The 24,825-nt window shown below is 47.6% G+C and overlaps 1 protein-coding gene across 1 annotated transcript in view; it reads right to left on the bottom strand.

Moving 5' to 3' along the window:
• Positions 1-11,947: 11,947 nt before the first annotated feature.
• GRIN2A (glutamate ionotropic receptor NMDA type subunit 2A) overlaps positions 11,948-24,825 on the bottom strand; it is a 402,461-nt gene continuing 389,583 nt past the window's right edge. Inside the window, exon 12 of the mRNA XM_070065018.2 lies at positions 11,948-23,136. Within this exon, the coding sequence (XP_069921119.1) occupies positions 21,352-23,136 (1,785 nt within the window). The 3' untranslated portion in view covers positions 11,948-21,351. The remainder of the gene's footprint in view (positions 23,137-24,825) is intronic.

The raw sequence follows: 24,825 nt of genomic DNA, 5'->3' as shown, positions 1-24,825 counted from the left end.
GGCCCACTGCTGCCTTTTGCAAGCCATGTGATCTTGGGAAAATAAATCATTTAGTCTCTCTGTGTTTCAGTTTTCTTGTCTCTAAAATGGGCATGATAGCAGTAACTATATAATAGGACTGCTGTATGTAATATGTATGTAAAGCATTAAAAATGTAAAAAAAAGCCATGTCTGGCACATAGTAAGTGCTGTACAAGTATGAATAATAATTATTATGTAACAATAATTATATGTACTCAGGAGAACCTTCTTCAAACTTCTAGAATAGATGGCGGATCTGGGGTATGTGTGACTATAATTGTCTTTTATTTAATTCACACAGAAACCCCCTAAGGCAGATGCTAATGTTACCTCTCCCTTTCTCCACTTTCCCAACATACTCATTTTAAAGCTCAGTGCTGTAGAAAGAATGGAACAAAGACCCAAAGGCAACACGTGGCTGACCTGGGATTTGAAATCTAAGTCTTGCCTGCTCAAAGCCAGTGTTCTTTCTTCTACACCCACGACCCTGCAGATGTGCCTAAAAACTGATGACTGAGCCGTGGTGAAGACTGCTAACTGACCACCTGCTAGGATCCTCGGGGGTGTGAGTGGGTTAGAGGAGTGGACAGACCAAAGATTCATGGTGGGCCCAAAGACATGCCCGCTGCACTCAACACACGTTCACGTGCTTAGCAAGTGTCTGTCAAGCTTCTAGAAGTGCCCCAAACCGGTGACACCAAAGTGAGTCAAAGTAACGAGTGACACACAGCACCAGCCCCTGCCCTGGCAGAGCTCACAATTTAGTGGGAGAGGGGGATGTGCTGCACATAATCCCCAAATGAATGTAAAATAACTTCTATAATCAGTAAGTATAGGGCCTCAGACACACACACACACACACACACACACACATGTGAGGGTACTTCGAAAGGTTTGTGAAAATGGAATTGAAAGAAATTTATTTGGTGCCAAAAAAATTGAAATCCGTATGTATGAGAGGACTCTTCAAAAGTCATGGAAAATGCCTATTGAGAGAAAACTATGTAATCATATCTATACTTGGAGCATTCACTGTAAGAGTACTTCAAAAAGTTCATGGAAAAATGGAATGAAAGATAGGTTTATTTTGGTACTAAAAAATGTCAAAGTCCAAAATCCATGTATGGTTTTTTATAAGTATGTTGTTCATGGACATATTGAAGACTCCTTGCTTGTGCCAGACGCGGATATTTTGAATGCTTTCCATGTTACTCCTATAGCAGCTCTATTATATAGTTGCTCCTCTTATTCCTAATTTATTTATTGTTTTTAAATGGTATGTGTTTACTTCCTGATTTGAGAGGCAAAGAGACCGCAGAACACACTCCATCTGCTGGTGCACCCCACACCTGCCTGCAGTGGCTGGACTGGGCCAGGCCAAAGCTAGGAGCCACGAATTCAGTGCAGAGCTCATTGCTTCTTGGCCTTTTGGCTAAGATCAAATGCAGTTCAGGTCTCCCACGCGAGTGTCAGGAATCCAATTACTTGAACCATAACCATTAGCAGGGAACCACTGGAATCAGGAGCAGAGCTGGAAGTGAAACCCAAGAACTCTGACATAGGATGTGGGCATCCCGATTAGCACCTTAACTGCCCAGCTAAATGCCCAGTCCATGCCCAGTTTAGAGACAAGGAAACTGGGATTCAGAAGGGTGAAGGTATTATTCGCTCTTGGTCGTGGACTAGCAAATGACAGTGTCAGACCAGGCAGTAGGCTCCAGTGTCCATGCTGTGGGAGAAGCTGAAGACTCAAGGTTGTATAGGAAACGGGAAGAGGCAGTAGTGCCACGGCAGAGGGACGCAGGCACTCAGCCCCGTGTTCAGCAGAGAGCCCAGCTGCTCTGGGAACTTAATGCAGCTGAGTTGAGCTGCAGCTCATGGTGATGGGATGTGAGCTTAGGGGAGGTGCTGTGGAGAGGGCAGAGGGGAGGGGGTGCGAGGTGCTGTGGAGAGGGCAGAGGGGAAGGGGCTGGACTTTCCCCGAGAAGCATGAATGTCCATGGAGGACTTTTCAACAGAGGGTCACGTGACTTCCACTGGAAGAAGGTCACTATGGCTGCTTTATGGGGAACAGGCTGAAGAAGTGTTAAAATAAGAAACAGGAAGATCAATGCTAAGCGATCCTGTCATTGTCCAGGACAGAGGCAACAGACATCTGGACCACAGTGGAAAAGCTGATGAAGAAGGAAGATGAAACATTAACTCACTGGGTTAGGACCCAGCAAGCTGTTCCACAAACCCACAACCGGTCCAAAGAGTGAGACTTTGGACAGCAGTTAGTATCCTCGACAGTTGTGCCTTAACTGGAATAAGTGAGTATACATTGCTGCAACTGGGCTTCCGTTACCCACGTCCAGAAACATCATAGAGGTGTTATTTCTAGTCAGAGCTTGCAGGGAGGAGGGCTTTGGGGCCAATTAACTGGAAATACAGTATGACTCATCCATATGGCATGGCCAGTAAAAGGAATCACGTTATCTCAGATTGTCTCCCCAGTGAGAAGCGATGCATATCTTTGTGTCTCCTTAGATTATCAGCTTTGTGCCTCCTAAGATTATCAGAAGACACCAGGAGTGTGGCACCTGCAATCCTGCACTTTGGACATTTAAAACGTTCACAGATCTTAACAGTGCTGAGGATGCCAACAGAGGAACATTTTGTATTGTTTTGCACCCATTTTTCTTTCCTGGCCATATAATGTGTTTATTCTGTTGACAAGGGGCTCCCAGCCCAGGTGGACAGGTGATATCTTGAAGTCAGTACAACTAGGAGGAGACGAAGGAGAACTTGTGAACTTGAACTGACCTGAAAATATCATGGGTTTTTTTTCCACTCCACCCTCTCTAAGACAAAAGAGGAGGCACTGGTAAAATAGGAGGGCATTTAGCTTTGAAAATGAAGACTTAGTGGAACTTGATGTTTCTGTTCTTTCACTTGCCTCATTTCCCTAATCTGTAAAATGCAGGTAATAATAGCACCTGCTTTGCAGGGTTATTCCAGGAATGAACAGCACACTTCCAGTAAAGCGCTCTGCACTGTGTCTGCCACAGAGTTCTTCAGAAATGCTAGCTTTTACCACCGTTATTATGACTGTTGAAAGGGGATTGAAATTACCCTGCGAGAGACCAGAAGACACGGTGAAGGCAAATGGAAGCCGTGCAGACATTGGTTTTGTCTCAGTGAGGGTCAGAGGGCCTCCTGAATAGGGGGAGGTGACCCACAGTGGAAGAAGCAGCCTCACGAAGTGGTGCGCCCCATCCCTTGAGTTGCCCAAATCTAGGCTGGACAGGTCCTTGTGGAAATGAGGTAGGAAGTACCTGCACGTCAGACTTAGACCACTGGGGGGCCCTTCAAACAGGAAATCTGGTGCCACCTCCCCAGACCTGCACTCAAGCAACAGTGTTGGTTGTGACGTGGAGTAAACACAGAGCACCTGTTCCAAGGATACCCACAGAGTAAGGCAGGAGGAGGGGCTGGACTCTGCACTCATCACCTTGACACTCTGTTGTGTGTCCCAAGCCAGGCAGGGGTGGGAACCTGAGGAGAGAGCCACTCTGCCTGTGACCTTCTGCAGTATCTCAGCTGGAGAGGCCCCACCAGCCGTCTGGCCCTGGAAGAGGCAGCCCTGTGGCTGCCCCAAAGGGACAGCTCCCCAGCCTGGGCGAGAGCATCCGTCCCAGGGACTTTGGCCTACTTTCTTCTAGCTTCTGATTCATAATTTCAGGAATTCGTCTCTGTGTGAAGGAGCTGGGCTTCCGATCTTTAAGAGATTATGGTAAATTCATCTTCAAGGTCTCTGGAGGACTCATGTGGGAAATTAATTGATATTTAAGCAAAATGAGAGCTCCTTAAACATAGGAATATATTTTCATTCCTTTTTGTATGTCTCATAGAATAACACAAAATTTTGAATACAATATATGCTCAGTGAACATACAGTGAATAAATTTGTGTTTATAAACAAATATTTGAATGATGAAATCAATTTCTTCATTCAACAAATACACATCTACTGGGCTTCACTCCAACTTGGCTTTCATAGGAGATGGACTTAATGTAGCAGAATTGTTAGTGTGTGGCTACAGAATTAGGAAATATCTCCAGGCTAGAAAGCATTTTAAGACTTTGGAAGTGGGTTAGGATTGGTTAGGGCTTGATGGGTTCAAGATATAACTCACAGGCATGGTTGAACCACCTCAGATCAACAAAGTTGGGCATATTTGGTCTTCTCCTGTAACAGCTCCTCTCCATATATGGTGGTTTTAAAAATATGGCCACAAAGTCTTCATCTCTCCCCTGCCAGAAGAGATACTTAATCCCCTCCTCTTCAGCGTGGGCTGGACGTAGTGACTCACTTATCTTGGTGGCAGAGCTGGTGTCTCACTTCTGAAACTCTTATGAAAGATGTTGCGGCTTCCTCTCCCTTGTCTGCGCTCCTCCTCATTTGCTCTCCTTAGACAAGCCGGGGTGAGTACCGGTGAGCGCTCTTAGGCAGCCCCGTGGCGACCCTCCTGGGATGAGGAGCTGAGACCTCTGGCTAGCAGCCACGTTTGTGAGCTCAGAGGCAGAGCCTCCAGCCCCAATCAAGCCACCAGATGACTGCAGCCCCCGTCCACATTTTGATTGCTATCTCATGAGGGACTGAGCCAGAACTATCCAGAGAAGCTACTTTCAAAGCCCTGACCTACTTAAAGACAGTAAATGTTGGAAGCCAAGGTTTGGAGCAATTTGTTTTACAGCAGTGGAATACTGATAGAGACTTAACACCATTCTTTGTACAGAATCGCGTATTAGTCAGTGAGAAGAAATACCAAGAAATAGATTGATACTTAGAAGACAGATGATTGACAGATAGCCAGCTAGCTAGCTTTTCAGATAGAAGATAGAGGACTGGATAAAAGATAGAATGATAGATAGATGATAGAGTGACAGGTATGTGATAGATATAGGCAGATAGATGTATGGCAGGTGCATATTTTAGATTGGTTACAGGGATTTGACCTCATGCAGTAATGAGTGTTGAGTAGACAGTATCTGTGAGGCTGTCATTCTTGACACGCGGGAAGCTGGAAGTGTGCAGAACTGATCACCAGGAAGAAATGCTGAGGGAGGAAGGGAGCCAGGGCACCTGGAACCCATGAGAATGAGCTGGAACTCATGATGAGGGGCTGGAACCCGAGTCACTTCTCGCTGTCTCCTATCATGGCTGCAGGAGTCGGCACCTGGCCCAGGAGTGGGAGACGGTGCAAGGGGATCCGGGGGATGGTGGCACGGTTTCAGGCCAGCCCATGTCCCCACTTCACTCAGGTACACTGTAGTTCAATGTGTGCAAGCCTCAGACGTGCCCATTCCAAGCTTCAAACACAGAAAACAAGAATTACTTTCTCCCTGCAAATCTCTCGTCAAAATGCCTCTGTGGCCCACTCTGACCAGGAAACTGACCCAGCACAAATCCAACAAACTGTCCCCAGTGGTCTGTTCACGCCCACAGTTTTAATTACGACCCGTGTCTTGATGACTGCAAAATTATCTCTAGCTCAGTCATTTTCCCTCTGACTCACACTGGCCATTATGTTTGAGGGGATCTTCACAGTAGGACGGGCAAGTAGACATAGAAAGGGGCCCACAGAGTGCCACAATGGAGAGATTTTCTAAAACACTATGGGAGCTCAGAGGAGGGCGCCATTGCCTCCGTTTGGAGGAACCAAGAAAGGATCCACGGAGGTAATGTGTGAACCAGGCTTTCAAAGAGAATTATGGATTTGCCAGATGGTGAAAGTGCATTCACGAAAAAGAGGAAGCAATTATTTTTAAGGACACGTTCCGGAAATGGCAAAGGTGGCTTAGGGCTGGGTCGGCATCTGTGTGTGGGGAACTAGTGGGAGATGAGGTTAGCAAATTTGCATCCGCCAGAGCAGGCCAGGAAAGTCCTTGCCAGACACACCAGAGAGGTGGGTCCTTTCACTCCAGGCAACGGGGAGCTGTCAAAAGGCTTTCAGTTGAGGATGACAAGGTCAGGATTTTATTTTAGCACAATCACTTTGTCGCGTGTACGGGGAAAGAATTAAAGGTGAGTCAATATTGGAGGCAGGGAGACCTGTTATTAGACTGTCACAATAATTCATGTAGGGGAAGAAGAGGGGTGGGAATCAGGTGTGGGCACGGAGCACAGAGGCGCTGCAGGGGGACACAGTCAGGGGAAGGAAGCAGACGGGGGGAGGAAGGACACGGAGGAGTCGGAACTGCTGGGGGCCTGGGAGCTGATGGTGCTGTGTTCTGAGACAGGAAGCCCTAGAGGAGGAGTAAGTGCAGGTGGCGCGGAGAAGATGTGTTTGGTCTTGAAGACAGTGAGTTTGCAGGTGCCTTTGATCCCTAAGCTGAAGCCATGTGTGTTCTTTTTGTTTACCTGGTTGTTGAAGAGTAACTGGGAGCTTAGTGACTCTTAGTTTTGTCCCTTAGGGACCAACCTCAAAATGCCCCAACCAGCTGAAAACCTTCCTGGGCTGCAGGCCACACCCATGCTCATATTTCTTCCTCTGAATCACTGTCTCTGGCCGCCTACAATGGGGTAGGGGTTGGGGTGATGGGAGGGAATCAGGAAAGATGAAGAATTAGGTTTAATTAGTAATGACGGACTTGGGATGCCTTGGGTCACATACACGTCAATCACATGGAAATGGGCCTGTGTCGTCCCAACGCCTAGCACAATGGTGTTTGTACATCTCACAGTTAGTAAAATATGCTTTAGTTCTGTGAGCCAGAACTGTGAGCCCTGGTTTCTTTCTACTGCCCCAGGCCAGAGAGACCACCCACAATTACCTCTTTGAGCCACAGCGTTATAGTTTTCCGGGAAGTCCACGTGTTTGTTTTTCACTGAGCTTGGCGGTAGGAGTGACAGCGGGGTCTGGGTGGTGCCCGATGAGAGGTGACCCTGTTCTCATTCTCTCTGGCGCTGCGTATTTCCCCTCCTCAGCATTTCCTTGTTTCAGAGGTCCCACGCCATCAGAAGGCACGAGAGCCGTGAGTTCACGTGGTGCCACCAGCTCCCGGGAGCCCAGCCTCTGAAGTGGTACCTGAGACGTCTTAACCACTTAGAAAGGAACAGAAGAGGCGGGGGTGGCCCTCTGCAAGGCAGCACTGCCTGCAGTACCACTGAGTTAAGGGCAAGACTGCTGTTTCTTCCTTAGGCAGGAACAGAGACAGCATGAGAGAAAGGGAAGAAAGAAAACTTCTGCGACCTCTGGCATACCAGCAGGTGGTGGGGAGCGGAAGAGACAGGAACACTTCTTCAAGGGACAGCGAAGAATTGCAAAGGGAAGTCGCAGCACGACTACTCCTGGCTGCTTTCCCCGGCCCACAGGCTCTCTGGGTGTTTACTACGCCAGACCGCAGGAGGCTTTGCACATCCTCACTTTTAGCACCTTGGAGATTCCAGGAGCAAAACTGTGAGCCTCTTTTTTTGTCTGCTCTCACAGGGGAATGGTGAAGAAGGCTTTGCACAATCAGGCCCCAGAGCTTCCAGAACCTTGGAGGGTGCAGAAACCAACCCTGGGGCCGTTCCTCTATCTGTACTCCCAGGAAGAAGGCCTCTCACCTCTCAGAACAACCCTGTCTGTTCCCAGCAAGGCTGGGATCAGATGGCCTGAATGTCCAGTCACTTCCTACGTTGTTTTCTATGAACAACAACTCCTAAGCTTTGGGACTAAAAAGTGTACAAAGGGAGCTGTCCTGTGTGTTATGTAGTTAGCATTGCCCCTGTCTGAGCCCTCTAAGCAGAAAGAACTGGAGCTAAGGGCCCTCTTCCACAGATATGTTTGAGAAATCCACAAGAAGATCCAGAGATGGCCAAACATCACATGGCAGAGAAGTGGCCAAGAACCCAGAATTCCTGATGCCTCTTTCTGCTACTTGTTACATAACAATATTTGTTGAATACTTACAGTGTGCAGGGTGTTAGGGACAGAGAGATGGTTGCTGCGTGCACACTGCTGGAATCCAGGTAACAGTCAGCCCCCTGTACAGATGCAAGATCGCGGAGGCCAGCTGACCTGTGGCCACCCCAGACCCCAGCGTCACAAGGACCATCTGGTTCTGTCATCGTCAGAGAGTCATTTTCACTCCCTGGGTCCTGGTTATCTCATATATCAAATGGGACTGACAATCGCTGCTCTAAAGGAATGCTTTTTTGTAGTTCTATATAAAGATGGATCCATGAACAAAGTTTGTCAGAAGTCTCAGAAGACAAGCAACCCCAATAAAATTGCGCCATTAGTAAAAGACTACAAGGTCTCCCGAGTGAGAACATTTTTGGTTTTATCCTTGGAACTATCTCAAATTTGACTGGCAAGTGAGAACTCTCCCCTCTCATGGGCCCAGCACTGTCTCTTGCTTGACTCAGTTCACTCGGCGGTCTGGTCATCTGGTCGTTCGGTTCCAACCAAATAGGAGGGAGCGGCAAAAAGAAGTCAACCTCTCTGGACAGCCACGTCCCCAGCAAGAGCAACCGTCTCGAATCCCAGGGATAAATCGCCTCCTCGTTAGTAACTAATTATGCCCCTAAATGGGGCTGCGTGGATGTAAAGGTATCCCACAAATTGCCGATTAGTTTCATAGCTGCTATGGTATTTAGTGCCACTTCAGTTAATGGAAAATGTGTTGGAAATGGCCCATCTTCATCTGCTCCGAAGAAAAGGCTGGGGTTGGGGGGAAGCTCCGAAGACACAGAATGATGCAAGAGATCAGGAAAACCTTCACCCTCTTCCTTCCTTACCGCTGTGTCCTAAGACATTTCCCTCCATCTTCTGCGAATGCCACAACACGAGCCCAGGTGCTTCTCCCTCTGGGTCCCGGTATCCTCACCTGTCAAATGGGGCAAATGACAACAGCAGCCTCATTGCGTCCCAGGGTTCTCTTGTACAGCAAACATGAGTCGCTGTTGCATACTTCCGATGCCAGCAATCCGTCAGGCCTTATGGATGAATTATTTGGGTTTGAAGAAGTATGTTCTTATAGATGATGACATTTGTTTCATGTTTCATGAATAATTTGTTCTGTTGGCCTCGTGGAGTACACCCAGGTTTGTATTTTAGTGTGTGGTTCATGAGGGAAGTGGCTGAGAATCTGGGTCAGAGTACACAGTAAGTGCTCAAGAAATGTTCATTACCTTTACCCACCTTGTCATCGGACAGGAACTCCAGCCCTGAAGTGTTGATTGCTAAGAGCTGTGTGAGCTTGGGTGCCCTATTTCCTTTCTCCCAGGCTCAATTTCTTCATCCATAAAGACAGGAGACACGAGGGGACATCTGGTGCAGTGCTTAGGACAACACATGGCATACCCACATTCCATATCAGAGTGCCTGGGTTCAAGCCCTGGCTCTACTTCTTATTCCAGCTTCCTGCTAATGTGCACCCTGGGAGGTAGCAGGTGGTTTCAAGTGGTTCTCTCCCTACCACCCACATGAGAGCCCTGGCCTGGCCTGGCCTGGCCTGGCTCTTAGCTCCTGTGGGCATTTGGGGGGCGAGTTGATGGATGGAAGAACTCTCGGTGAATTTGTCTCCCTCTCTGTCTGCCTCGATGCCTTTCAATTAATTTTTAATGACTTTATTAATACAAAGAGGGACAGCACCCATTTAAGTCAGGGCCAGACAGAAATAGGAACAAAAGGGGCTCCAAGGCACCGTGCTGTTATTATTCCACAGCACCTATATTATCCTCACGCCCGTAAGGGTTTGAAGCTCCTGAGCTAACCTGAGCCTGAGGCAGGTCCACGTCCTGTTTTTGGGGACCACATGGCCAAATTCTCCCCAAAGAGAACGTCCAGTCTATCTTAGCAGGTCAGACTGAGAATGGCCTGCCGGGGGGGACCCAAGTCTTCCTCTGCCTCGGTTCGTCTTGTGCAGCATAAAGAGGCTCTGACCTCCTGAGACTGGGGTGGCCCCCATTTCTTCCCAGGAGGCCGTGGGGTTGTTGGGTCAGCAGGGGAGGGAGATCCCGGCACTAACCAGCTGGGAGGAGGCTGAAGTGTAGCCCAGGCTCCAAATGGAAGAGCCTCCACTGAAAGCCACTGTGGTCTGCAAGATTCTGAGGTGACCGCTGGCCAGCAATCTCCCAGAGAGCAAGGCCTTGGACAGAACAACTGCACAGTGTACGTGTGGATCCTGAGAAACTTAGAAACTTGGTTATTCCTCCAATCCTACTGCCCCTGCCAGAGCCTGGTAATGGCCTCACATGTGACTTTCAGTGGGGTTCCACGAACTCTTCCACATGTGTCCTGGGCCTGCAGGGCTTGGTAAATATGGCAGCCCTCATGAACCTCCCTCTGAGTGTCACCAGGAAATGTGGAAGTGATTAGGGGAGGCTGAGGAGGGGCAAAGGGTGTTCTCACGCCTTCCCCCTCATTGAGAACATACCCTTACTTACCAGTATGTGGGCCTGCACTTCGAAGGGAAAAGTGTGTACCTTCTCACATAAGTGTCCAGGAATCAAGACAGGAAGAACACGCAGCCCAGGAACTCCCTGTTCCAAAGGACCCCTCTCTCCATCCAGCCTCAGACATCCACCGTGCTCGGGCTCTGTTGAGCCACACATCCATCAGTGAATGCACTTACCCTTTTCCTCTATTTGTCCATCCATCTAGCCAACCTATTTTTCATCCATCAACTGCTACCCCTCCCTCTCTCCTGATACCCAGCCATTCCATACAATATCTACCTAACACTCACCATGTGCCAGACACTGCATTGTACTCTGGGTGTTGAACAGTCACTGAGGTCAACCAAAAACTTAGTCAGTGACGAAGACACATAATGAATAATAATAAATGTGTGAAAAGTTTTCAGGTAGTGACAAGCGCTATATGGAACAACAAAGTACAGTAAGGTGATAAAGAATGATAGGAAAGGTCCTGTTTAAGCTAAGATGGTCAGAGAACATCTCTCTGAGGAGACATTTAAACAGAGCCCTAAATTTGATACAGGAAGTCATGGAAAGATCTAGAGGAAGAGCTACATGAGAGAAGCAATAGACAGTGCAGAGGTACTGGGTTGGCTTTTTTTTTTTTTTTTTTTTTTTTTTTAGAAACAGAAGTTCAGTCTGGCTGGAGGGAGGTGTGCAGAATGGCCATAGAAGAGGTAGGAGACCAGGCAGACCATTACTGGTCATGAGAAAGAATTTGGATTTTTATTCTCATGGCAATCCAGAGGTGCTGAATGCCTGAGTACAGGTGAGTCCTGTTCTCCAATTCATGTTTTGGGAAAGATTGTCCTGTCTTGTGTTTGGAGAAATGGTAGATACGGGGGCAAGGGCAGAAGCTGGTAGATGGGTTGGAAAGCCACTGCAGTTGCACAAGTTGGAGATGATGGAACGTGCGATGGCTAGTGGTGCAAGTGATCAGATGTAGATGGACCCTGAGTACACTTTAGAGGTCGTGCGGAAAGGGCTGGCCAGTGGATTGGATGCAAGGCGGGGTGCAGCAAGAGGAGTGGAGGTGTCTGACCTGCGGAATCAGATCAGCCGCAGTGCCATTTCCTGGGCTGAGGAACGCCGTGGGATGCCTGCTAACAAGCACTGTGTTGTGACTGATCATTAGGAGGAAGCAGCTCAGGCATCACTTAGGAGGCAGAGAAGGGGGGCTGGGGGCTCTGCTTCCTCCCGGCACAGCAAGCACTGGTGGGCCTTGCGTATGTCATACACAGAAAGTCATCAGGGGTCAGGCTGCCACTACGGAAACAGGGGAAGAGAGAACCAGAGCTGGACCAGCGACCAAGGCTGCAGCTGGAATCCTGGTGCCAACCATGGGGTCTGCCCAACTCCACGCTTCTCTCCTCATCCCTGCACTGCAACGGGAGAAGTCAAGTTGTTTTCCCTTTGTACAGACACAAGGCCCCTGACAACAACAGAGAACACAACACGATTTTCTCATTTTCATATCAATTGGCAGAAATTATCTTTATTAGAAAAATGAAATTTTCCTGTATTTACATTTTTACACCATATGACCGGGCACTTCTGTCGCCCCGGGAATTATGTACACGTCAGCTTGCACACACATTTCAAACCCCATTCCTTAAAACAGTTGATAACACATTGAACAAAATTAAAAGACGTACTACAAGAAGACAACCAGAGTATCTACTTCCTCTATCATAGAAAGGTGTTAAGCAAACGTGTAGTTTTGTAGCTATGCTTGGAAATATTTAATACAGTTATTAGCACTTCCTCATGCAGTGGATTAAAACATGACAGGTATAAACTGTTGTGGTTGGTAAGTGAACATTTATTCCCCAATGAAGACCAGTGAGGGGAGCACACAGCTTGCTTTGGGCTCCACCACACAAGACATCGAGCCAGTCCTGATGTGGGTTTTAGACAGTGTTTGAATGTGGCTGTGAATGGAAACCCTCTGCAAATGGAGTTCAATCCCATCCACATTTGGGTAAAAAGGGACTCAGACACACACCGTCTATGTGGGAGCTGCTTCATCCAAAAACCCCTGTGGGCAGCAACCAGCTCGGGTATCACCCAACAGGTCTTACGGCGTGAGTGAAAAGTGGATTGTTCACTCTCTGTTTCTGTCTGAGGTCATCAGTTATGAGTTTTTTACGATCTGCTTATTATTCAAGCCACCAATTAACTCACCAAATTCTTTCTGAATATTCAGCTTGAAGTACATACATACATAGATATTCTACATCAACATACAAACATTCCAATGTGATATAAACTCTGGTGAATTCTGCTTAATTTGGCAAGAATATGCTTTCAAATTTGCTTTAGCAGGGGAACAAGATTAACATTCATAGTTAAAAAACAACTGCTAAAGGAAATCTTGGGGGACCCTCGGGCTTGGAAAGTATCCGAGCCACATTTAGCCATGTAATGGCTTGTGTGGAGCAGCAACAGTGTTTCTCATGAATATGTTATTCTTGACCTAATATCTTATTTCAAAAAATAGGCAATCTGACATCCTTTCCCAGTGGAAAACTGGGGGAACACGAACATTACAAATTCTGCTTCCACCTTCCCAAATCCATCAGAACTTTCACAAAGCACTTGTGTCTGTCATCTCAATTTTTATTTCTTAACTAGAGCATTTTCCACAGTGGCGATGGCCCCAGGGCTGTGTCTACAAACCTAAAAACTTAGGACAAAAAAAAGTTTAAAAAATCAATACTGTTCATTCACTTGAATTAGCTTGACTGAGAATGGAAATAATTCAATAAACTTTAGATGGCTAATGTAAAAACCTCAATTGATTTCAAAAGTTTGTGATTGTTTTTCATGGAAAAATTGATGACATTTTTATATTTCGGGACTTTTGCTATTTGCTCAGTTATCAATAGTCTTTGATTTGAGCCCTTTAAAAGCTTGAAACACCAAAATGTCAGATCAATGAGAGGCATTTAAAATGCCAAAGACAAACTTATATTTGCTGGGGGAACAATTAACCTTATTAATTTAAAAGGCAGCTGTGGTATTGGCTATGTGTTATGTTAATATCCTTTTAAAGGTTTGTCATAAATCCTTCCCAAAGGTTTGAAAGGGAATTAACTGGAAGGGGTTATGACCCAGGGCTACCGCTAATGAGGAATGTTCTAGGATCACTAAAGTGCCAACCCACTGACATGGTACATGAGAGGGATTAATGATAATCTCAGTTTCCCCTTCTTTGTTTCTGCAGTCAGCTGACACCTTATCTGAGGAAGTTAATCTGAGCAATGACTCCATTTTGAACAATTTGGTTCCAGGTTGCCTGGAGAGCTGCGTGTTTTTTGACACACGGCTCGAGAAGAAACACCACCGGCCAAACTGTTCTTTGGACCGCTCCATTCCTGCATGGTCCAGCATCCCTGGGAGAGTCTTGTCATGAACTTGTAGACCCAATAACAGGATATCAAAGTGACTATTCAATAGTAACAACCTTTCTGTCTTTAGACATTTGACTGTCAGCTTCACAGACAGACAGGGCTGGGGAATTTTTCTCAGGAACTAGGGCTAGGGTGCTTAGGTTAGGTTCATTGACCAACTAGGATTAATGAACGGAGTCTTCCAGAAAAACATTCCTTCAAATCCCAGACCAGTTTCCTCATCTATGAAATGGGCCTAGGGTGCCCCCACTTCACAGTAAATATAAATGCTAGGAAAGCAAGCAGTGTGGCTTAGACAGGAGTGCGGGGTGGAGAAAGGCATGTGTGGCTCAGTGGCTTTGCCCACAGAATGCATTCAGCACAAGGTCACTCTGGGCTCCTAGTAAACTTGATGGAAATATTCCAATCAGACACTCTTGACAGGACAAACCAGACAGACATTCAGTGGTTCCACAGTTCTCCTGATGCTGGTGGCCAGCAAAGCATCTCTAAGGCGATTTGGAAACAGCAGACCAAGAAGTAAAACAACAACAACAACAACAACAACATTTAATAGCTGGCCCTCAGCCGTTCCGACCACCACAGCTCATTTGTGCAAAAATCTATTCCCTACTCCCTGTCCCAGCTCTCAGCCTCACACTCGCCGCCTGGCAAAGCTAACCAAACATGTTAGTGCAACAAGAGGAGACAGTCACCTTGCAATGAACATGACCTCTTTGAAAATGGGGCAACAATGTTTAGGGAGAGCTTTGAAGGAGGGCCACAAGGCAGTGTGTGTGAGAGAGAGCGAGCGAGCAAGCATACTATGTACATATATTTAATGGAATTAGCCCTGATGTTGACTGATACAAAGAGAGGTTTGGAAAGGGATATTTAAGATTAGGCACATGCTTAGTAGAGAAAATAACTCCCCAAGAACCAAAAAGAGAAATGCTAAGTGCAAGCATACGGAAGAGGGGAGACACAAACCGTGTTAAGTCGTCGAAGGGACAGAAAACAGCAGGGAGACCCCAGGAGTCCTCGGTACATCCAACCAGACGACCAAGGGTAGGACACCAGCACTTCCTCATCACAGGTCCTGACACTCAAGAGGAAGCCCCGGGGCCTCAAAATAGCATATCCCTCCTCTGACCTCCCAGGAGGAGGTCTGGCACTTCGAGGATTTAATCTCACATTAAGGATTCGTTAGCTAGCTCTTGTTGCCGACAAAGCTGAGAACAACCTGAGCCTCAGTTTCTTTACCTGTAATATGGGAGTGATCCTCCTTCTATCTTAAGGTTACTTTGAAGATCACAGCCTATACTATCCTAGGAAACAGTCTACACACAGTGTGGACAGAAACGGGCATTTCCAAATTCAGGTGCAGACCCGTGGCACATCCTTGTCATAAGCAAAGCATCTAACATTCCAATAATGCGCAGAATGAAATTGACAGCAAAAAAAAAAAAAAAAGTGCTCCATATGCACCCCATCCTCTTTTCTGAAACATTCTCCACTCCTGTTGGCATCTCCCTGTCCCACTTTATCTTTTTCTTCACCAGCCACAACAGTAGGCACTTGGGGCTCAACTAAGAACTCTCCCTCCTCCTCTCCCTGATACGCTCATACCCTGGACTGTCAGGAGTGTTCTTCCCAAGTCCAAACCGACACCAAACAAAAAGCTCTCAGGAAACATTTACTTTTGACACCATGGTCTGTTTCTAATCCTTTGAGGGCTTTTTTCAACTTTTTTTTTTCCCTGAAGCATATGTGATGAGCAGAGCTGGGCAGAAGCATGATCCGGTGAGGCGTGGGGAACTGGTTGGAACCAGACCCAAGCCTGCTTTGTGCACAAAGGTAGAACAGTGAGATTGAGCGCCTGTGTAGCTGTACCTGGGTTTCCTAAGACCCTTCTCAAAGGAGGAGTGAGTCAGTCAAGGATATTTCCGGGAACATCAACCCTGTTCCCTGAAGCTACTTCAAAGGCCTGGGTGATGCATTAAAAAAAAAAAAAAAAAAAAAAAAAAAAAAAAAAAAAAAAACTTTGACCATGAATCAGATTAATTCAATGACTTTATTATTTCTAATTTTTACTGGTTATTCTCTGTTTGCATTTCATGGGTCCTCATTTATTTATTTTTGTACTAGGGAACTGGATTTCTAAACCATAAACTTCCTATGAGAAAAGAATGTATTTTCTATCCCCTTTGCTTCTGCCCAGCCCCAAGCTGGCCTTTAGGGCAGAGCGATACCAAGCGAGGTCCTTTCCACGTGCTTGCTTCCTGCTCAGCACGGGAGAGACAGAACTCTGTTCTCAGGCATCACTGCCAGCTTCCAGCTTTGGTCTGAGGTTTCAAACTAGATCCTTCGTTGGTTCTTTCTTGGGCAAAGGTCCCCCAAAAAGGTTTTCTTCCCTCCAGGGCTCTTGAGACAGGGGTTGTGAGGGAGCTTAAAGGAAAACCAAACTCAAAGAGGCATGCTTGGGGCTCCACGGGGCATGGGGCAAAGCAAGCCAGGCCAGTTCTACAGGGTTCTCTGAGTCTTGGTACAGAGGTACTCAGGAGGGTCATCACGGCAGAAACCTACAGATGGGACAGTCTGCTGGGGGAATCAAGGCAGGAGCAGGACCACGAAATCTTGGGTTCGAGTTCCAGCTCCAGTCCTCTCTAAGTTGATAACCTTACGCCAGTTACTACTGCTCTGCAGACTTAATTTTCTCATCCTCCATCCCCTCCCCAAATCTTGCTAGAGTCTAACCAATTCTGTTCCAAGATGCTTCAGGGCGGCCACCTTCAGCTGAGACTCGGCTGCCAGTACTTCTGGGCACACAAACAGAGCAGGCATGGGGAGAGGATGAGGGGTGCAGATAGGAAAGCTACGCCCTCTGCTGCGTTTCCAGAAATCACACACAAGTCCCTGTAGGTATGTGCTTCAGAAGTGAGTGTGAGGAGAAGCACCTGTTCCACACACCCAACGTCTGAGTTTTTGCTTTTGGAAGAAGGGGTTAAGAACACCGTACCCAAATCCGACTTGGGCTCTGTCATCCTCCCTGGAAATGAGATTAAAAAAATAGAATGTCCTCTTTACAGAAATATCCTCCTATCAAAATAACCAGAGTGGGTTTTCCATGTGTTAATACCATCATTACCATTGGACTTTTAACATAAATTTTACAATATGTACAATTTACCTGGATAATACATTTATGTGTGAACTATAGAAACCAAGCATGTATAGTATATACATGTGTACATGTATGTATTCACAGGGTAGGGGCATTTGATCATCTCTGACGCATATCTCGTGGGGCAAGTTGACCTTGTCTGACACAATCAGTTGTGTGTGGACAAAGCACAACCAAGAGGAGAACTTTCCAAGCACAGACCACGTGCTCTCTCACCCACCACGCTCAACCCTGTTTACCAATGGGGTATCCACAAAGGTCTAATGTTGACTCAAGTGAAAATAAACAGTACTTTCAGAAGGAAAACTGCCCTGATGGAAAACCCATAAATCATATTGAATACCAACCAATGAATTTAGTTCCCGCTTACTCAATTTTTTTTTCTTGAAGTTCAATTATGTCTACCACAGCCATGGTTGATATACAACATGTCCCATTTCAGAAACAACTCGTGTCCCCTCCCACAAGGATTCATGCACGACAGCTATGCACAAAGAAACAGTACAGGGAGGTGCATTTTGTTACCGATGTATTCAGTTCCTCTGAAAGACATTTAGGTTTCTCAAATTAGTATTTACTTAGGTCTTAAACCACAAGGGATTTCAGTGCAAGGAATTTATTTACATGACAACTGATTATTAAAGCTGCACTTTTTGGGTTTAAGGGAGATAAATTTTTAATCACCACTTAATTAACACCAACTTTTTTTTTTTCCTTTTTCATTAGCAACTCTATTTGCAAAGAATTCAGGGCATTTGTCATTTCCTGAGAAGGATGCAGAATATTAAACACACATCAGTGGCAGACGTATCAAATAGAATAAACAATGTGTGACTACATGACTGCCGAGGATCTTTTGACTAATTAACCGCCTTGGCTCAGGTCCCATTTAAATGAAACCATTTCATTTGTAAACAAGGTGTAATTTTCTTTTTTTTTCCCTGAAAATAATCATGAAGCGATTTGACAGATTTTGCCGCAATGGGTGAATTTTAATGCTCTCCCTGGAAAAGCTAAGTGCTGAAACTTCTCAGGCAACGTATGGAGCAGAGAAGAGAAAACCAAGCACGGCCTGTGAGACACTCAGTCCTGCTGCTGGCTAGCATGATGGGAGGTTTGCAGAAGGCAGAACAGCAATGGGGAATGATATCAGAATCCCTCACCACTCATGGAGTCTCACTGTGGGGAAGGTAAACCCACTGGGGACATTCATGCTCCAGGCATTGAGACCAAGGTGACCTAAGAACTTAGAAGTGTCAGGATGATGACAACTGTTTTCCGGAAGCTTCCTCAGAGTAGAACCCATGCCCCCCGTGACTCTCTTACACACACTATTTTAAATTGGTTGTCCTTGCTAGCTACTTGCCATGGATAGAAACCCCACTACTGGATCCCATTTGCACCTGGTAGCCAGCGGGTTCCCCCACAAGTGGGGAAAACACTGAGTCCATGAGAAGTCATTAAGTCAGGTCAAACAACTCCAAGGTCTCCGAGCGGGGCTCTGGTGCACGACCCCTCTCAGAGGACCGGGACTCCTCCCTAACTCCCGTTTGCCCCCCACACTGGGTGCCATCTGCTGTTGGGCAGTTCTCGTCCCACTGTTCTTTTTCCCCAGGTAACTGAGCTGACTTGGACTACCTTTGAATAACTCCACATCGTTATCTGCTACTGGAAAACCAATGCTGGGGTCAGCGGCTGATTTTTCTGACTCGGCGAATTCCAGGAGAAGGGAAAATGTGTATCTGTTATACAGCACTGGCTATTCCATTATTTATTTAAACACTTTGGGTATTAAAAGAAGTGTATTTTTTTTTTCACTACATGGCTGTTGGTTATTCCCAAAGCCACATTCTCACTTCCTTTGTGCGGAGATGTATGGGGCTGATAGTGGAAATAATGCTGTTATTAGCAGACGGCTTTCTGATCCATGGGGCCAATCTGAGTGTAATTTGCACTCACCCTGGAGATTCTGTGGCATTTAGCAGCACCCCTGGGTTTTGAAGACACCAGACGAAGACAGAAAGCCTCGTTGGATTGATGACATTGCTGCTCTGCATTCTGGGGAGGCATTAAACATCACTGCGTGTGGAGACGTGCCAGCCCAGGGCATGCAGGCGATCCCAGCTGAGGAATGCCAGTCTGGAATGCTACTGGAGGGTAAAGGCAGAAAGAGCTGAAAAGACCACACGGAGAAACCAAACTGAAGGTCGGAAATTGGGGTGACTGTCCAAGGTCCTTCCAACCAGGCTTCCGCATTGCTAGGTCTCGGGGCAGCACAATACAGCATCCAGGAAATACAGCATAATTTTCAAGTACACTGGTTATCAGCATCTTGTCAGTCCCTTCTGCCTTTTCAAAGATGATGGGAAGATGTGCTTTCACTCCTTGCTTTCCTCTGCCCCTTCGCTGCTGACCCTGAAATTTATTGCAACCAATTTTTGTCATTATACACATAGCGTAGAGCAGGTATGCGTCCCAAAGGATGAAGCCATTCGGCGTATTCTCGAGGAACCACTGGATGATACCTGGCCCCTGTCCACTTACAGGAAAATATGACTTTCAAAACAGAACACGCTCAGAGAACAAACAGGAAAATGTTTCAACCTGCTACACTGTCCTTCTCTCTAAGAACCCAAAGAAAAACGCACAAAGAAATCAGGAAATGGACAAGCTGGCTTCCTGAGCTTAAAATGTCACCACGCAGACAGAGGTGCCCATGCTGATGGCCGGTCGCCTCTGAAATGCGCTAATGGAGCAGACGGTTGCAAGATGCTCCATACTGTTTGTTGGTTTATGATATTTGATATTTCAACTAGCGAATCCTGACCTGAAAAACAATGCTCTTTGTGAAGCTAAGAAGCTTCCCATGCATAAATATTCTCACTTCTGTCTCCAACTGTTTAAGAAAAAAAAAAAAAGAGTATCGTTTCATGCCACACATGTACAGGTGTGTGTAGAATAAGGATGGGATGGTGCAGGTGACTCAGAAATGACAAATGCTTTGAGGAATCCTTCCTGTACCACTGTTGGCACTGGTGAAGCCATTTGCTGCCAATAGAATTCTATCTCAGGAGAGTGAAACCAGCTGTTCCTCCAAAGTTCATCTGCGGTTTGGAGAAGGCTTGGGGTAGAGGCATAAGTGTCTCATCCCTTAAAGGCTTCAGTCTGAGGGTGGACTGGGGTGGAGACTCTGTCCAACAGAACTCTACGGTGTTTAGGAAGATAAACCTAAACCCCGCGCTAGCCTGAGGCAGACAGATGGCACTGCACTGCTCACGGATCACAGTATACATATGGCTGTTGGCGCATGTCGCCACATTAACAACTCTGGGGACAGCAACACACAGCTGATGAGACACCACATGGCTGGGCGGGGACTGGACGAGCTATGGTCACTCTGGGAGGGAAGGGGTAACAGGTACTATACAACCCTGAGTTGTCACCAGAAGGGAACAAACGCAAACTGACACACACGGGCGTCTTCGGGATAAATTACAACGGCCGCCGTGTCACAGACAGAAGACCCCACACTTAGAGATCGAAGACAAAGAGGTGTTCAGTTTATGCAGCTCTGAACAAGACCATCACAGCCAGGGACAAGAGAAACACACACGTCAGCCTCCAAGGGGATCCTGGTAGCTCTGTGCCTGAGGGTCCCTCTGGCCTTTTGCTCCGGACCTGTCTTGGAAACGGGCTAGAATGAAGGTGGCTGAGTTACCATGAACACACGGATTTGTTACTCTTGGGGTTGGGCCTGGGTGTGAGGTGAAGGCATAACAAGAAAGCTGAAACTGTTACAAGCCAAATGTCCTAATCTCTTGCACATGTCAATCTCGCTACAGTGCGGATGCATTCTGAAATTTATTTTGTCTGTGTCAGATTTACATGCATGCCATATTGCTTAATCTGTATTAGAGAAACCGTTAGGCATTTCTGACGAGGGAATTGCATGGTGGAGTGATCCGAATGGAATTTGGAATACAGGAAACAGTGACATCACCATCGACATCTGGGGCATCTCTGCTGCCAACACACCTCGCAGGCATGCCCAGGAGACGAGCCTGCTCTACTGGTTTTGGATCAGGACTCACCTATCTGAAATCTGTCACGCTCAGCACACGCCTCCCAAGATTCCTGGAGTGGAAGAGTATGGCGCCTAGCCACGGGCCAAACGGCCAACACAGATACCTCCCTAAATCCTCTTCCTCATAGCTGGGTGCCGTCGGACATCCACCATTTCCCTTCCAGAAACACTGGCCATTACGTGTGTTTCCCTACAGATGAAACATCAATGGGAGATTTTAAACATCGGATTCGATGCTAGGCATTTTCTTGTACACACGTCTATTGCTGCAGGAATTTAAAACCCTGGGGGTGGAGTACATATTATTCTTATTCCCAGCATAAGGCATGACATGCTCTGAAATGTACACGTCGCTGTGGCCCCGGCTGTCCCTGGAACAGTACGAGGCCGTTGACCTCAGGGACGAACGCAGGTAGCTGTCATTCACCGCCTGCGATGGCAGTGAGTGTTTATAGGGGTCCGAGGGGCATCTCCCGATAACCAGGCGCTGGTCATCCCCACAGGAGTGAAGGAACGGGTTATCGGAGGCATGGTCTGGCAGGAGGGACTTGCTCCTCCTGCTGTCCTCCAGACCTTGGGGGAAAAGGGAGCTTTTGTTCCCCAAGAGTTTGCTCGAGGGGACGCTGAACAGGCTCCCGTAGAGGTTCCCTTCCAGAAGCCGCTCCCTGTCCTTGAGGCTTGTGCTCCGGGAGGGCCTGCTCGGGTCCATCTCCCTCGGTTTGTCCAGGATGTTATCGTAGGAATGCTGCCGACTAATCCTCAGCTTGTTCTTTTGGAACTGGAGGGCGTTGTTCTGCGCCCAGTCCTGCTGGTAGGCCTCCTCCCGGGCGGCTGGGTTTCCCGTCTCCTGGAGCATCTGGTCTTCGTCGATGTCATAGAGGTTCCCCATGCGCAGGCAGGCGTCGCACTTGAAGGGGGACCGCATGGTGAAATGGCCCGAGTAGGTGGGCAGATTGGAGAGGCAGCTCCTGCAGTGGGTGGAGTTCTGCCGGTAGCGGTCACTGCCCTCGCTGTGCGGGGACCCCTTGTCTCTCAAGGTGAAGTGCTTGGCATAGAGCTTGTACTGGTCGTTGTTGGGCGGCCGATTCCTGTTCACCGGCAGCGTGGAGTCCCCCTTGCGGAAGCTTTCACTGTGGGCCTGGTAGGTGTCTGCGAAGTCCGCGTTCTCGGGAAGAGCCGTGTTTTCCACAAACTGGGGAGGGTCCAAGTGGAAACTGGGCTCCTTCTCGCCGTCGATGGTGTAGATCTTGTCCCTGGGGGAGCTCGCTTTGGTTTTTAGGTAGGTGCGCTCGACCTCGCTGCAGTCCTTGGGGTACTTGGAGGCTGCTGACCTTTTGAAATTGTCCTTGGTTTTGTGGTTCTTGTTGTTGTCCGGGTCCCTGTGGCAGGTGGCCCGACTGGAAGCCTCGGAGATGTCAGAGTGGGCCACCTCTTCCGGAAGGTACCTGGGGCTCTTTAGGGAGTGGGTCCTGTTCTCTGCTGTTCCCTCCTCCCTCTGCGAGACGGGATTCTGGGTCAGCGAATCCTGGCGTAGGGACTCCATGGATTTCTTCCAAAGCTGCCGGGGTCTGGAGTTGCCTTTGGATTCTGTGCTCACGGCCACCTCCACCGTGTTCGGGTTAGACTCGTTGAGAGTGAGAGGGTGCTGCCCCTGGAACACGTAGTTGTTGAGGTTATCCTTGTGCCTGTTGGCCACAAACGTTTGGAGCTCATTCATGTTGTCCCCAAAGATGCTGTCCTTCCCCTGAAAAGACCTGTTGTCCGAGTAGATCAAGTTCCCCTTGTCCGAAACCATGTCCACGATGAGGGAGCCCCTCTGGATGAAGTCGGCAGTTCTCTTGGGGGAATCCATTCTGGAGGAGGAGTTCATGTTGGACATGTTGGAGATGTTCTTGGCAGACCGCAGGAGTTTCAACATGTTGCTCTGGGACCCGGTCAGATTCAAGTCTGGAGACTTCTTCTTCTCTTCAATGTGCACCCCGTGGATGCAGCTGTAGATGCCCTGTGAGGGAGTCACACAAAACACCATGAGCAGCAGCCGCACATGCAACACATCTCCCTCCTGACCTTTACCCGCAAAGCTGAGAGAGCTGCTTCTCGTAGGAGCCCTGGAGAAATGGCGGCATTCAGTCTGAATCTTGATAATGTTTGCAAGATAAACTGTCAAACATTGGGTTTATCTTGTTGCTCTGGCTCAGAACTACTGGACCCCTTTTCCAGAGAGTCACATGTGGAGTTTGTAAAAAGCTATCAGTGGATGCTTATACAACTATCCATGGGTCAGCAACTCCAAATTGGCCCGCCAGGATATTTCATCGACCCTCCCAACACTCAGTTCACCTATCCGTGCTTTATCACAGTCTCCCGGCATCATCTCTGAAGTTCTGACACCACAGAGTTATCTGTTGACAAACTAAGTCAGTGCAAAAGAATCACCTATGGTTAGTTCTTTTCCAGAATTATCCCTCCACGTATGCTGAAGCTATCAATGAAAGCATGTGACCTGAGCAGTCCAACCAGAAAGTATACTTTCCCTGTGAACACACTGGACTTAAGGATGACAGGATGTCCAAGTGAGGGCAGGCAGATAGATGTTCTGGAGGGATAGAAATGAATGTGTGGATAAAGGGCGAAGTGCCAGAGGACTGGTCTTCCCAGCATGTGGGGACAGTAGCCTGAGAGTGAAGTCATAGTCATCACAGTGGAAAACAGGATCCAAGGGACAGGGAAGAGACACACACTTTGAACCCCCGGGGTCAAACTTCTAGATCTTTTTTCACTTAATCCACTTAATACAGTCTTTGTGTTTGTGCCTGGGTTTGATCAATGCAGTTAGGATGTGATTTTAGCTACTAGCAATAACAGCAGAGAGTGCTGATGACATGGTGATGCTACCTTCACACCCATCCAGGAAAATGAACACTTCAGGGACCCCCGGGGGAAGCTCAAATACAAGCACCTGCATCTACAGCTCTCCTCCCTTTCTACTCCTTCCTGTTGTAACAATAACTGTTTTCACTTCAAACAAAGTAACCGTTTAGTGCCTCCAAGGGGAAGAGTTTTTGACTCATGCTCCAGGAGCAGGCAAAAGGGCATCATGGCATTTTGATTTGTGGCCTCCTCTGCTTTTCTCCACCTCCACCCTGGATTTAGGCAGCTGTTCCTAAAGGAAACCATTGGATCCAGGCTGTAGGGTTTGACCTCGTCCTCCCAAGACTGATAGGATGCCAGCCCAAGAAGGGGGTTTGGAAGGCAGATTTTCCAACGGCTGGAGACACTGGCAAGCACTCCAGTGAAGTGTGTGTCACTCACTACCCATTTTGATGATGGCAGCTCCATGGGTGTCCCATGGGTGGGCACAAGCTTAGCCCACAGCGATGGTGCAACTGTGACAGCCTCAACTCAGCAGTGCTTCTGCCTTTTTCTTATTGTTTTCTAGAGACAGTCTCCACACTGGCTATTAAGGAATGGCAACCAGAAAAAGAGCTGCCAGCCTGAGCTTCTCCTCCGACCCTCTCCACCCCAGGGCTCCATGGTCAAGGCTCCATGTGGCTCCAGGCACTGGCACCGTGCCCTTCCCTCCCTTCCCGCAACCTCATCATTAGTCTCCTTGTCTAGGACGTACAAAGCTGCACCTCCCCCCTGTTGCTTCTAGGGATGCTGGCACAGCCAGACTGTGGATGTGGGCATC

Source organism: Oryctolagus cuniculus, chromosome 19, assembly GCF_051225735.1.
Source record: "Oryctolagus cuniculus isolate XC-2025 breed Fujian yellow rabbit chromosome 19, ASM5122573v1, whole genome shotgun sequence".
Taxonomy (NCBI): Eukaryota; Metazoa; Chordata; class Mammalia; order Lagomorpha; family Leporidae; genus Oryctolagus; species Oryctolagus cuniculus.
Note: the sequence above shows the minus strand (reverse complement) of the source record. Positions and strands in the feature narration are given on the sequence as shown.